Source organism: Oryzias melastigma, linkage group LG4 (genome assembly GCF_002922805.2).
Source record: "Oryzias melastigma strain HK-1 linkage group LG4, ASM292280v2, whole genome shotgun sequence".
In the NCBI taxonomy this organism is placed as follows: domain Eukaryota; kingdom Metazoa; phylum Chordata; class Actinopteri; order Beloniformes; family Adrianichthyidae; genus Oryzias; species Oryzias melastigma.
The window spans coordinates 27,467,522-27,481,190 of NC_050515.1; the positions used below are offsets into that span (position 1 = coordinate 27,467,522).

A 13,669-nucleotide genomic window follows, 5' to 3' on the forward strand; every position below is an offset into this window, starting at 1 on the left:
AAAGCACTTTGTGTTATTTTTATATGAAAAGTGCTATATAAATAAAGTTTGATTGATTGATTGATGAATGTCCTTGAGTCTCTACAGAACAATGTTTGTGGATGAGCTTCTCTGGAGCCTTCAACAGCTCATGGAACCACTGATGATGTCATCCTTAATTCATGGCATTACCTGCAGTCAGGTGAGCTGATACATCATTGTGTGACAGTGTGAGGGAGTTCATGAGAGTGTACCTGTGTTCAGGTGAAGTCCATCTGGAGCCATGCTTTCAGAGCTGGAGTATCTGGAACACACAGCTTTGTTGGATCTCACATCTCTAGAGTTTGGACTCTCAGAGGCAGTACAGAGATTTAGAGGTGAGCTTACCTATCCAGAGAGGAGATGGAGCTCTGACTGCCCCTCGTCAAGCGGGCACGAGGCTTTGGAACCGGGGCAAATGGAGAAGTCATCTGCAGAGTGGGTGCAGATCATTGAGTCAGTGGTCAACACATCTGACTGAAACACACATGAACCCCAAACCCCGGACCTGATCTCTGACCTGGTCCTGAACATTCTTCCTGTGGTTCCAGAACATGACTCTGATCTCCATATACGCTCTGATCCAGACCCTGGTTCTTATCCAGAGCACAACTGTATTCCAAAATATGATTCTGATCCAGTGAATGATTCCCATCCACTGATCCAAAACCAGAATTCCCCTAAAAATCCTATCTCAGACCCAAATTCTGATCCAGACCCTGACTAGATCATCCCTCCTGTTGAATCAAATCAAATCAAACTTTATTTATAAAAAGCTCTTCTCATACTTCACTCAACTGGAAGCGCTTTACATTTAAAACCCCAAAACACACACAGTAAAAACCCAACCCACCTTTCACCCTCCCCAAGTGAGGACCCTAATGCTAATTCTGATCCAAACTCTGATTAAGCATCAATGTAATCCAAACTCATACTCTGATCCAGATCATGATTGTAACCCAGATCACAATTCTTATCCAGATTCCAATTCTGATTTAAGTCCAGATTCTCTGGTTTTTAGTCCGATTGTAAAGTACAAATCATCTCAACAATTGATTAATTGATTGATTTCTTTTAAGCATATAAACTCATTACAGAAATAATGAAATGTATTGATTAGAAAATAGAAAACAAACGAAACAAAACACACTTATGTCACATTTGATTTAATAAAGAGATAAGAAGTAGAAAAGTGAAGTGCTTGTTGGTTATTGATTGATCTCATAAAACATTATTTCATGATTTCAGTAAACAGAAGGATTAATCACACATCAAACATCAATTCCATGTTTACCAAGAAGGACGGTGTGTTTCTGAGCATTAAATATTTTCATCTAAAAACCAAAGTTCCTCTTGAGAACAAATGGAAATGGTTATTATGTGTTTATGACCCTTTTTCTGCAGTACCACAAAAATACCACAAAAGTCATTTCCTGTTTTTGAAATATACCAAGTAAACTTATCAACTTCTTTTGAACAAACTTAGTTTAGTGTAGAGAGTAAATCAGGATCCTGGTTCCTCTGACCCTGAACTTGATCCAGATTATGATCAAATCAAACTATGAGATTTCTGAGATGAGACGAGACTTTTTTGTATTTGGATGACGGTAGAAGAATACGAAATATTTTGTTTTTAACACACATCAATGAAGAAAACATAAAACTGCTGAAAATCGTATTTTTTCCCAGTTTTTATTGAAACTCTGGCTGCAGCATCTGAAGGTTTTCAAAGATATTAAAAAAAGTCTAACAGTAAAATGTTGTAACAGACTAATCTTCAAACAACTCATTTCTGTGCGTCATTCAGAGTCAGGACGTTCCTGATCTGAGATATATTAGAGATATAAGAAGAACAAAATAGAACCTTGATTTTTAAAGTTAGGTCTTCATTAAAACAGATTCCTCCTAGTAACAGTAGAGACCGAATAAATGTCATCCAGTCTGATTCTAGTGTTACAGAGTTAATCTCTGTAACCAAAGACATTTGAAATGAACCATCTAAGTCATTAAGTCTTTAAGACAAGCCTGACATCTTGTAAACTTGGAGACGTTTCCTGGTTTGATAGACGAGTATGTCCGAGTGTCATCAGCATAACTATAGAACTGTATGTTGTGCTGCCTGAGAAGGTTGTCTAACGGAAGCACGTTTGGACCAAACACAGAGCCCTGTGGTCTGAATGTTCAGCCCTGTCAAGCTTGTGTTGATAGTTTCACACATGATGTTGACAGGATTTCTGGTCCTGGTATCTGGGTTCTGTCCCTGTTCCAAATCCTGATTCAGATCAGTCTAAAGTCAAAGCTTAGCTAGTCATTCAGTCACGCAGCAGAATCAGTTTACTCTGATGTTGTTTGTCGTTTTTAGATGAATGGGATCAAAGGAACGACACCCACAGGACCAGCAGAAGCAGAACAACTGCAGTCTTACCTTTGCTGATGTCCTCTGGGCCAGAACCGCCTGAGAAAAGTCACCCGTCTCCTTCCTGTGTGTGTTATCCTGTACTGCAGAGTGGTTGATTAGTCCTGTTTACCTGTTCATATGTCAGCTCACCTGTGTCTCCTGTCACTCTGTATCCACCTGTGTTTGTTCTTCTCAGGCGGGGCGTCGCTTCAGCGCTGCACTCATAAAAACTGTCGGTGGAGCTGGTCTTGGTTTCTCTTTCTTTACATTGTGATTCCCAGACCAGGTAAAGTCCTGATCCAGACCTCCACACCTGGAAACTGTGGACCAATGAGGTTTTAGGTTATTCTATAAAAAAATCCAATATCCAGAAACTTTGTGAGATAAATTAGCTTACTTATAAAATATTTAAGGACTAATCAGCTCCAAATAATGAATTAATTTCAATTATGTCCTCCTCATAGGTCTTCAGTGACAACCTGAAGTTCATGATGGAAAATTAAAGGCTGTTAATCTTAAAAATAAAAACTTTAAACTGAGAAGATTAAAACAAACTCCGTTTTTTACAGTGCATATAAGTGGTTTGACCAGATTAGGAATGTGGGCGTGGCTTTCTCTGCACATGTGAATGAGTGACATTATTGTGTGTATTTGTCTCTGTTTTCTGTCTTTGTGTGGGTGCATTTTGTCCTTTGGCTGTTACATTTGCATCTGTTTCTGTCCCTGCTTTTTATGTTTGTGTACATTTTTTGTTTTGTTTTGTGTGTGCTTGGTTTCTTCTCTTCTCTTCTGGGGTCACCACAGAGAATCACACATTTCACACACATGGCTGTTCTTGAGTTTTACAGCAGATGCCCCTCCTCCTGACCTCTGACCTGTTGGAACTGGCACAAGGAAACACTGGAGAGTGCTCTGAGGGTGGAGAATCATACAGTACCTGGTTCTCCAAGCTCGTCTCCTACTTAGAGATGAACCAGACTCATCCCTGCTGAACTTCTGAGAACAGTCACAGCCAACATGACCATGACCATTAGCTAAGACTAAAACTTTCAGGTCTGTTTGTGAAACTACAAATCCCCAAAATGGTTAATGACAGCGCTGCCCCAGTAGATGGCAGTGTTTCACTGTCAGATTGAGCAGTAAACATTAGTTGTCATCTCCCTCAGTTTAAAGAATGGATGTTTGCTGCAGGGAACAAATCCTGGTCCCAAGGTGGCTTTTTTGTCTCAAATGTGGCATTCCAGCAATCATCTGGAACCAGTCTTGTTTCTCCGGACTTCTGCTGCAGCTGTCATTCTGACATTTGAAATGAGCAGGAAGAAAAGGAAGCAGAGTTGTAGTCTCCTGCCACCATTGTTTTTTTCTCCCATTAGTTGTCACACACCTAGTTGAATGAAAGTTGTTCTCCACATTTGACCCATCCCCTGGGGGAGTGGTGAGCTGCAGACACAGGTTAAACCATTTGGTGGTTCCAACCCTGTAACGAGGGACTGGGTCTGATTTTTAGTGTCTTTGGTATGATTCAGTCTGGATTTCAACTCACAACCTTCCAGTCTCAGGGCAGACACTCTCCCACAAGGCCACTAAGCTCGTGAGAACAGGAAGCAGACTTGTGGTCTACTCAGTAAATTGATAACTGAAGATCATATTGATCGGTTCTGTCTGACAGAAACATACCTGCAGCAGGAAGAGGATGTTAGAATAAATGAAACCTCTGCTTTCATTCTTAAGGGTAACCAAACTGTTTTTGTCTGTTGACTTCTCTATATGGGGCTTTAAAAGTGCTGGTTGTTGGTCAATTGCCAAATTTTTGACAAATTGAAATAAAATAGTTTAATTCTTGAAAATATAGTAAAAAGAAAAAACATCTGTCTGCTGCTCTCTACAGGTTGAATTGAGGTATAACAGTCGAATGTGTGATTGGTCAAACCATTTTAGTCCCACACATATTTATGTATGTGTGTATCAAGGGGGGTCGGTGGGGTAGGCGACAAGGTCGAGATGAGCAACTTCAGCCAGTCGCCACCTCCACCACCGCGGTCCAGAGATCAGGGAGAGCAGGGCAAAAACACAGACACAAAACCAGGTCTATACAGGAGGTTGACAGTGTTTATTCAGTCCAGAGGTGGAGTCCTTTCAAAGTCCTTCCTGGATTGGAGTCCATACTGTCCATTGGGAGGAGTTTGAGTCCAGAAAATAAAAGAACCAGGTGCCTGAATATAAAACAATAAAAACAATAAAAGCTTTAGTAAAAATGATAAAACATGCACAGAATATAAAACAGGCCCTGGGATAAAAGCATGCACTCCTCCCATCGCAGCTAAAAAAAAGACATTTAAAAAAAAAAAAAAACTTCATTCAGGAAGGACAAGGAAGGGGTACTTAGCTCAAAGAGGGGTGGGTCGCAACCACACCCCTCTGCCTCTCCGCTGACCCTTCCTTGACTCCAAGCACGTCCTCGGTAACCCATCTGGCGAATCATGTCAGGTGGCTAGAAGCTTGTACCGTCTGGGAGGACCGGTGGTCACCACGCTCCCAGGGCGGCGTGGCTCCGGGAGACGTGGGGACCCCCGCCTGGGTCTCTTCTCCCTTCTGGCCCTTGGACTTTCCTCCTGCGTGTGTCGTCCCATGTCTTTGCTGCTGCACCTGGTGCTCTTTTTACAGTCACCAGGTGCGGCTGGAGCGCACCAGTTCTCCATTTCCATTATGGCATCCATGATGAATTCAAATTAGTTTGAGTTTTCATACACAGTGCACACGGGGTGCAGAAATAAATAGAATACAAAAATAATAAAAACACATCCTGTTACATGTGTGTGTACACATATATATATTTAAAACGCTGGATCCCTTCGCTGGGCCTGACCACCTGGTGGACGGGACCGTCCCCAAGGAGCCTGTGATGTCCATAGTCCTGCTGACACATTCTTCTGACACATCCTCTGGAAGAAAAGGAGGCTGAGGACTGACTATCATCCATGGTGAACTTATGAAGGTAGCCGAAGTGCTCCTCGGTGGCAAGGCACGGTGACAGTTTGGAGCCCGCCCCGAGTACCTGATGACTAGTGATGGGTAGATGAGACCTTGTGAGGCGTTTCAGCACATCACTAAACTGTACCGATACTGTGACACTCAATATGGACTTCTGCTGGACACAAAACACGTGAATGCAGAAACATGTGAATACACAATATTTGTTGTGACTTCTTCATATTCATGCCTCGATCTGCAATGCCTCTCAGCATTAAGAAAGTGCTTTTATTTAAGTACAAAAGTCCTGCCCAACAAAAGTGACATTTAACTTACAAAACATACAATGATTACAGTCATTTCAAATAAAACTCGGAAGAAGGAGGTGGGAGGCAAAAAGCCTAAAACACCATTAAAACTATTATTAAATAATCCCATAAACTTAATTAAAACACCACTTTCTACACCTTCAGGACAAACTTAGTAAAATAAAACGTCACTCACAGGTGGGCGAGTAAAAGGGGGCGAGAATCGGTCGACAGCTGGAAGCTCGGCGTATTTGGGGCATGACATTGTTTTTTTCCTTCTACTTTGTTAAACTAAACCGCTGCATTGATTTAGCACCCAAGTGACAGAAATGTAACGGAGAGGATCCGGTCATTTTTCAAAATGAAAGATTTTTCAAGCTAAAAGACTCCTAATTGAGACTCATGTGGCACTGTGTGATTAAAACAGACATTTAAAATAGTCCCCCCCCCCATTTATTTTATTTTAAGTCATAAACGATTAGTAAAACTAGTCTTATACATATCTGAATACATTCTGTGTATTAAAAAAGGTCTTTTCTTTAGTACTTAGTTTCACCAGCAGAGGGCGCTTGGCATTTTGGCCGTCAGTAGTTGACACCGGAAGGAGGAGCTCAGTCACTACGTGATGCGCGAGTCAGCAGAACGTGACCAAGCGCGCAGCAATTATTGATTGTTTTATTGTTTATTTTCCAGGTAAGCTGGTTGAAACCAACACACAAATGATATGTGACGGCTATAATGTGTTTTAAGTTATTTTCAGAGTAGAATAAGTTGAGGAAAATGCGCTGTTTACCTTATTAGAACGAGTCAGACACCACGTTGTGTTACTAAGATGGCGGACGTGGATCGGTGGCGACCGCGGTAACACATCTGATGAATGTTTGAATGCAATGAAAGCTAACAGGTAGTAAGATGAGCAATGTTCTGAGAGATAACATGTAAAACATTTGTTATTTGATGAGTGTGAAAACAGAACAAAAAGTGTAAAAGAAATTCGTTTAAAATATGTTTTCTCAAGTAGATACAGTTCATACTAGGAATTCATAAGAGGTAAAGATAGCGATTAAAATGATCTGGAACAGTAAAATACAGAATAGCAAGGTTAATGAAGTTCATGTGTTTGCTAATGGAAGGTAAAATGCATTTTTTTGTAATTTGTTAATTCACAGTAGTCATGTCATATGTAAAACTAAACGTAAGAGCTCAGTCACTACGTGATGAGCGAGTCAGCAGAACGTGACCAAGTGCGCAGCAATTATTGATTGTTTTATTGTTTATTTTCCAGTGTTGGAAACATTAAATATGTTGCACCAAGAGTGAGTTGGCCCATCATTCTTAGCCGTGTAACATATTTTGGCGAGCCAGCCAAGAGGGAGTCCTAGTGAAAGAAGACCATCACCAACCACCCTCCTTCCCAAGAGACGAACCTTCTTCTATCAGAGATGGATGCGACGCAGCCTCTGCGTGACCAAGTGAGTGCAGCCTTGTGGCAGCTGGAGCGAGAGCTTCTCGTTGATGTATGCAGGTGACTGAAATTTTCCGACCTGGACAGCGGAGAACCTCACAGCAAGTCAAAGAGGTCACTCATTCAAATGGCAGAGAGTGTGTTTGATGAGATTGAGGAAAACGAACCGGAAAGAGCAGAACAGTTTTACAAAGATACAATCGCATACATTGAGAGACTGAGTAAAGATGTGTACCAGTCGGATGAAGAGCACATAATAGAGGAGCCTGCTCCAAAGAAGGGACTGAAGAAAATATCTGTACATGACACTCTACCAAAAACTAACAGTTCTCCACTCAAAACTCGATCAGAGCCCACAAACACACTGCAGGAGGTAACATTGAGGAGGGAGTTCAAAATCTGTGGACAGATTGGAGAGCATGGACAGAAGGATAAGTTGTCCTACCTCAGCCTAGTCCGTCAAATTGAGATGGGGTTGGAAAAAGGACACTCAGAGACTGAAATCATAGAGGCAGTAATCAGAGCTGTTAGTCCAGGCCTGCCCCTATGAGACATGCTGGAGATAAAACGTGGGCTGACCCTTAGCAAACTGCTCACCATTCTAAAGGGACACTACAAAGTAGACAGCTCAACTGAGATATACCATCAGCTCATTAATATCTCCCAAGAGCCCAGAGAGACTGCCCTAAACTTTGTTTTTCGAGCTATTGAACTCAAAGAAAAACTGTTATGGAAAGTTGCAAATGAGGAAACGGATGAATTGTACAGCAGAGCCACAATTCAGCGTAAGCTCCTGCGTTCCATTGAAACTGGGCTGCTCAGTGATGCAATTAAGTATCATTTGATGCCCCTTCTCAGTGGCGGTTTTAGGCACGGGCAATACGGGCAGCTGCCCGGGGCTCCGATTCAAAGGGGGCGGCATCTCAGCGCTGGGAGGAAAATAATAATCTGCGCAGCTATGATCTTCTACTACCTGTCATGTGTTAAACAGCCTGAAATCAGCGAATTAGCGCCCTCTGCTGGTGCAGGCGCCCCTGTCCGCTGAGCACGAAACGGACAGGTGTTTAGAGAGAGGGAGGGGCGGAGGGACAGTTCAGCTGCGGGTCTCTCCTAAACGAAGAGGACGGATGAGGAAGGAGGGCGGGGTCTACTTTGTAGAATGTTTTATTTTTAAGTCAGTCATAACATGACATTCTATAACCCATGTGTCAATACAGGCGGACCTCTAAATTAACAACCGCCAAACGTGGGTTAAACTTCTATTTAGCGGTCAGAAAAGCACTTTGACTTTGACAGGTGAGTCTCTGTTCTTCATCTCTGAGGCTCAAACACATCATGATGGAGTCTGCTTCTCCTCCACTGCTGGGGAGGGTCTCGCCCGGGGAGTAATTCAGTGTAGAACCGCCACTGCCCCTTCTCAACGACTTGAGCACGACAGATGAAGAGTTAATTGAGAGAGTCAATGAAGCATCAAAGTTGGAAAGTGAGAGGCTGGAGAAACGCAAAAGGTTCACAGCAGCCAAGACTCCCAAGGTACAAGAGCTCCAAACAGAAAGTCAGACAGATCTGACACCTTTCCACAGCACAGCCAAGCCCAGTGAGTCCCATCGCACAGTGGCCATGAAAGCAGTAAAAGGTAAAGAGATTAAGCCTGAAAGTACAAACACGCAACAGATTATAGAGGAACTTAGTAAAGAAATGCAGCAAATGTTCATGTCTGTTATGGAATCAAGTTCCCGCCCTGTGAGACCAACACAAAGAGAAAAAGGCTGCAAAAAGAGCAGAGACGAGGGGAAAGGAGAAAACTGTATGCACTGTTTCAAATCTGGACGAGCAGGCCATTACTCTCGCGGATGCAGAGCACAGAGATCAATGTCGTTAGAGGGTGAGACACTAACAGTGTTTGCCGCCAACGACACACCCATTCCTTACATCGGCTGGATTGAAGTCTGCTTCCGACTAGATAATGATTCGTATAACACAAGTGAGCTGCAAGTACCAATATTGGTCTCAAGTGATCCAGCAGTGGCCAGTGACCCCATTATTGGTTACAACGTTATTGAAGCCATCGTTAACAAGAAAGAGGGAAAGACCAAAGGTGGAAGAAGACAGCTGCCATACAAAGTGAGTAAAGTTTTTGAAATTACAGTACGAACTGCTCACAGTGTAGTCAAGCTCGTGCAGAACACTAATGAAGATTCAGAGACTGGTGTTTTACGTACTGGAGGGAAAACGGTGCACTTGCCACCCAACCAAGTCACAGTCGTCCGCATGCGTGCACACATTGGTTCCCAAGCCAAAGGTCAGGAAATGCTCTTCTCACCCAGTACGCCTGAACCTCCACCAGAGAGCATAATCTACCATGAGATATTGGTGCAAATCCCAAAAAGAAAAGTGCCATATGTGTCTATCCCTGTAACAAACACCACAGACCACTCCATTTATTTGGACAGTCGTAAAATAATTGGACAAGTTGAACCAGTAAAGACAGTGTATTCGGCAGACATCAAAACAAAAGTGAACCAACTGACACAAAATATCAAGAACAGGACAGAGTTAAGAACACATAAGCCAAGTCACACACTACAGTCGGAGGACAAGCACCTAAAGAGACCAAAGTCTTGGGATCCATCAGTGGATCTTCAACACTTAACGCAGAGTCAGCAAGCAGCAGTAAAGAAAATGTTGCGGGAGGAATGTGAGGCTTTTGCATTTGATAGTGATGATGTGGGATCCATGCCTTCTCTGAGGATGCACATAACCTTGCATGACACAAGTCCTGTGCAGAAGACCTACATGTCCGTCCCAAAGCCTCTCCACAAAGAAGTCAAAGAGTATTTACAAGACTTACTCAACAAAGGTTGGATCACACCCTCACGGTCCCCCTACTCCTCCCCCGTGGTGTGTGTTCGCAAGAAAGATGGCAGTCTCCGGCTCTGTTGCGACTTTAGAGAACTAAATCGCAAGTCAATTCCGGATCGCCACCCGATACCCAGAATTCAGGACATGTTGGATGCGCTGGGTGGGAGCTCCTGGTTTTCAGTTTTAGATCGGGGAAGGCGTACCACCAGGGCTTCCTTGATGAAGAGAGCCGCCCTCTGACTGCCTTCATCACACCCTGGGGGCTCTATGAATGGGTACGTATTCCTTTAGGTCTGAGCTCCGCACCCGCAGAATTCCAGAGGAGCATGGAACATTGTTTGGCTGGCCTTAGAGATGCAATTTGCCTCCCGTACCTGGATGACAACCTTGTGCACAGTAGCAGCTTTGAAGATCACGTGGAGCACATCCGTCTTGTCCTCCAGCGCTACAAGGAGCATGGTGTGAAGTTGACCCCGAAGAAATGTGAGCTGTTTAAGCGCAGTGTAAAGTTCCTTGGAAAGCTGGTTTCGGGAGAAGGCTACACCATGGACCCAGCCGAGTTGGCAGCAGTGAGGGCTCTGAAAGAGAAGACACCTGCAACTGTCGGAGAGGTACGTCAGATGCTTGGCTTTCTGTCTTACTACAGGCCCTTCATCCCCAACTTCTCTCACGTGGCCCACCCACTGTACAGCCTTCTTAGTCCCCCAGCTCCAGTGAACGACACTCCTGCCTCATCAGCAGATAAACATAAAAGGGGAGTAAAGAAGAGCAAAGGCCACTTACCATCACGCATGCCCGTTCAGTGGACCAGCTCCCATCAGACAGTATTGGATCAACTCATAGATGCACTTACAAGACCTCCAATCCTTGGGTACCCGGACTTCACTCAGCCTTTTGTGTTGCATTGTGACGCATCACAAGTTGGCTCGGGTGCCGTGTTGTACCAGCGACAAGAAGGAAAGATGAGAGTAATAGCAAATGGCTCCCGCACCCTGAGTCCTGCAGAGAAAAAGTACCACCTACATTCTGGCAAGTTGGAGTTCCTGGCAATGAAGTGGGCCATCTGTGAACGCTTCCGGGATTATCTGTACCATGCCCCATCATTCGTGGTGTACACTGATAACAACCCGTTGACTTATGTGCTCACTACCGCAAAACTCAATGCCACAGGTCACAGATGGGTCGCGGAGCTAGCTGATTACAACTTCACCATACGCTATCGTCCAGGAAAGATCAATGCAGACGCTGATGGGCTCTCGCGACGCGAATGCCTATAAACATCGAGGACTACATGAACAGCTGCACAGCTGAGGTCAGTCAAGAGGCAATAAGTGCATCAATGGAGTCTGTGGCAGTGGAACTGAGAGACCCTTGCCAAGGCGTGATCCAGGTCAGTGCTTTAAAATTGGTTAAAGAAACCAAGATTAATCAGCCTTTCACTCTAGACAAGATCCGCAAAGCACAGGAAGGAGATGAAGTCCTGGCCAGACTAATCTCGTTCAAGTTGCAGAACAGGAGACCTAGTAGAACCGAGGTGAAGTCAGAACATCCTGCTGTAGCTGGACTGCTCAAGCAATGGTCCAAGCTTCATATTGATCCAGATGGTGTCCTGCGCCGCAGAACAGCACGCCGAGAGCAACTCCTAATCCCTAGTGCCTATCGTCCCCTGGTTTTTAAAGAACTTCACCAAGATATGGGCCACTTAGGGGTGGAAAGGACGCTGGACCTTATTAGAGAACGGTTCTACTGGCCCCAAATGAGCAAGGACGTGGAACACTTTGTGACAGAAGAATGCGAGTGCCTCAAAAGGAAAAAGCCAAGTAAACAGACTTGAGCACCTCTGACAGCAATCCACACAACTTACCCATTCCAGCTGGTGTCCATTGACTTTCTCCACTTGGAAAAGTTCAAAAACTTGCTACGAGTACATATTAGTTGTGATGGATCACTTTACGAGGTTTGCTCAAGCCTATGCTACAAGGAACAAAGCAGCCAAAATGGTTGCAGACAAGCTGTTTAATGACTTCGCACTCAAATTCGGGTTCCCCACCAGACTACATCACAACATGGGAAAAGAGTTCGAGAACAAGCTCATGGCAAGGTTAAAAGAACTGTCAGGCATCCAGGGCTCGCACACAACCCCCTACCACCCACAGGGTAACGGACAGGTGGAGAGATTTAACCGCACCCTGTTGTCCATGTTACGCACCCTGGAGGACAAAGAAAAGGAGGACTGGAAAGAGTCCCTAGCTAAAGTTGTTCATGCATTTAACTGCACGAAAAGTGAAGCTACGGGCTATGCACCATACTTCCTGATCTTTGGACGTGCCCCGCGCCTACCCATTGACTTGTTGTTTGATTTAAAGAAGGAGGAGTCCCACATGGATTATGATGACTATGTCGGCCGCTGGAAAAAGAGAATGCATGAAGCTTATGCAATTGCAGCAAAAACAGCTGAAGCAGAAGCTGGTCGGGGAAAGACCCACTATGACAAGAGAGTTAAAGGGAGAGACCTTCAACCTGGCGATAGAGTTCTCCTTCGTAACCTCACTCCCAGAGGGGGTTCTGGGAAGATCCAGTCTTACTGGGAGGATCAAGTTTACAAAGTGAAGGAGAGAAAAGCTGAAAACAGTCCAGTGTACCAGATCAGTCCTGAAAATGGCAAAGGAAGAGACAGAGTAGTACACAGGAACCTACTGTTGCCCTGTGACTTTCTACCCTGTGACAAGTCAACAGTGGATACTCCCACAGTCAAGCAGAAGAAGTCCAGACTGCAGCATCTTCCTGAGCATGGTGACACATCAGATGACGACTACCTCAGACCGGGTCCAGGGAAAAAAAAAGACACGGAATCCACTCAATCCCTTGGCGGAGCCCTTCCGTCCTCAACAGGATGCAGTGCACCAAGAAGAGGATGTGCCACTACAGAGCGAAGAGGATATGCCACTACAAAGCAAAGAGGATGTGCCACCACAGAGCGAAAAGAATTTGCCACTACAGAGCGAAGAGGACGCTCCAGGGCAAAACCAAGACCCTGGACCAGACTTTGATGGGCCAGGGAGTGGTGAGCCGGACATAGCCATTCCAGCCGTAGAGAAAGGTAAGACTGAGACGGAGACGCACACACGGAGACCTCAACGGCAGAGACACCAACCGCTGGTACTGAGTTATGACACACTAGGTCATCCGACATTGGTTCACAGAGACTGTAAGGTAACAAAGACTCAGGTTATTGAGACTAAAACATTTTGGAGGCCCTGGGCTGTCCAAGGGTGCTAACAATGTCACCGAGATTGTGAACGTGGAATTGTCAGGAGACATTTAATTTTGTGGGGGAGTGTGGCACTGTGGGATTAAAACAGACATTTAAAATAGTTGCCCCCCCCCATTTATTTTATTTTAAGTCATAAACGATTAGTAAAACTAGTCTTATACATATCTGAATACATTCTGTGTATTAAAAAAGGTATTTTCTTTAGTACTTAGTTTCACCAGCAGAGGGCGCTTGGCATTTTGGCCATCAGTAGTTGACACCGGAAGGAGGAGCTCAGTCACTATGCGATGAGCGAGTCAGCAGAACGTGACCAAGCGCGCAGCAATTATTGATTGTTTTATTGTTTATTTTCCAGGTAAGCTGGTTGAAACCAA

General features: G+C 44.4%; 3 protein-coding genes across 4 annotated transcripts in view; 2 read left to right on the forward strand and 1 right to left on the reverse strand.

The window, feature by feature from the left end:
- The window catches only part of LOC112137042 (arf-GAP with Rho-GAP domain, ANK repeat and PH domain-containing protein 1), a 27,893-nt gene extending 25,179 nt beyond the window's left edge, over positions 1-2,714 (reverse strand). The window contains exons 1-3 of the mRNA XM_024259150.2: positions 2,444-2,714; positions 367-449; positions 234-283 (exon numbers count right to left, since the gene is read on the reverse strand). Of these exons, the coding sequence (XP_024114918.1) occupies positions 234-283; positions 367-449 (133 nt within the window). The 5' untranslated portion in view covers positions 2,444-2,714. The remainder of the gene's footprint in view (positions 1-233; positions 284-366; positions 450-2,443) is intronic.
- Positions 2,715-6,899: 4,185 nt separating this feature from the next.
- LOC112136844 (platelet-derived growth factor receptor beta) overlaps positions 6,900-13,669 on the forward strand; it is a gene marked incomplete at its 3' end in the record, with an annotated part of 21,033 nt that continues 14,263 nt past the window's right edge. For both annotated transcript variants that reach the window (XM_024258765.2, XM_024258766.2), the window contains 1 exon segment: positions 6,900-7,166.
- LOC112136845 lies at positions 7,160-10,294 on the forward strand. The gene is made up of 2 exons (XM_024258768.2): positions 7,160-8,004; positions 8,568-10,294. Exons 1-2 carry the CDS (start codon positions 7,713-7,715, stop codon positions 10,259-10,261), a joined length of 1,986 nt encoding a protein of 661 aa, XP_024114536.1. The 5' UTR covers positions 7,160-7,712; the 3' UTR covers positions 10,262-10,294.

What these genes read in the sequence shown, in the direction of transcription:
- LOC112136845 (XM_024258768.2), top strand. Translation starts at nt 7,713, where the DNA reads ATGCTGGAGATAAAACGTGGGCTGACCCTTAGCAAACTGCTCACCATT. An exon ending in TGCAATTAAGTATCATTTGA is followed by an intron (nt 8,005 to 8,567) that starts TGCCCCTTCTCA and finishes TAGAACCGCCAC; the next exon opens with TGCCCCTTCTCAACGACTTG.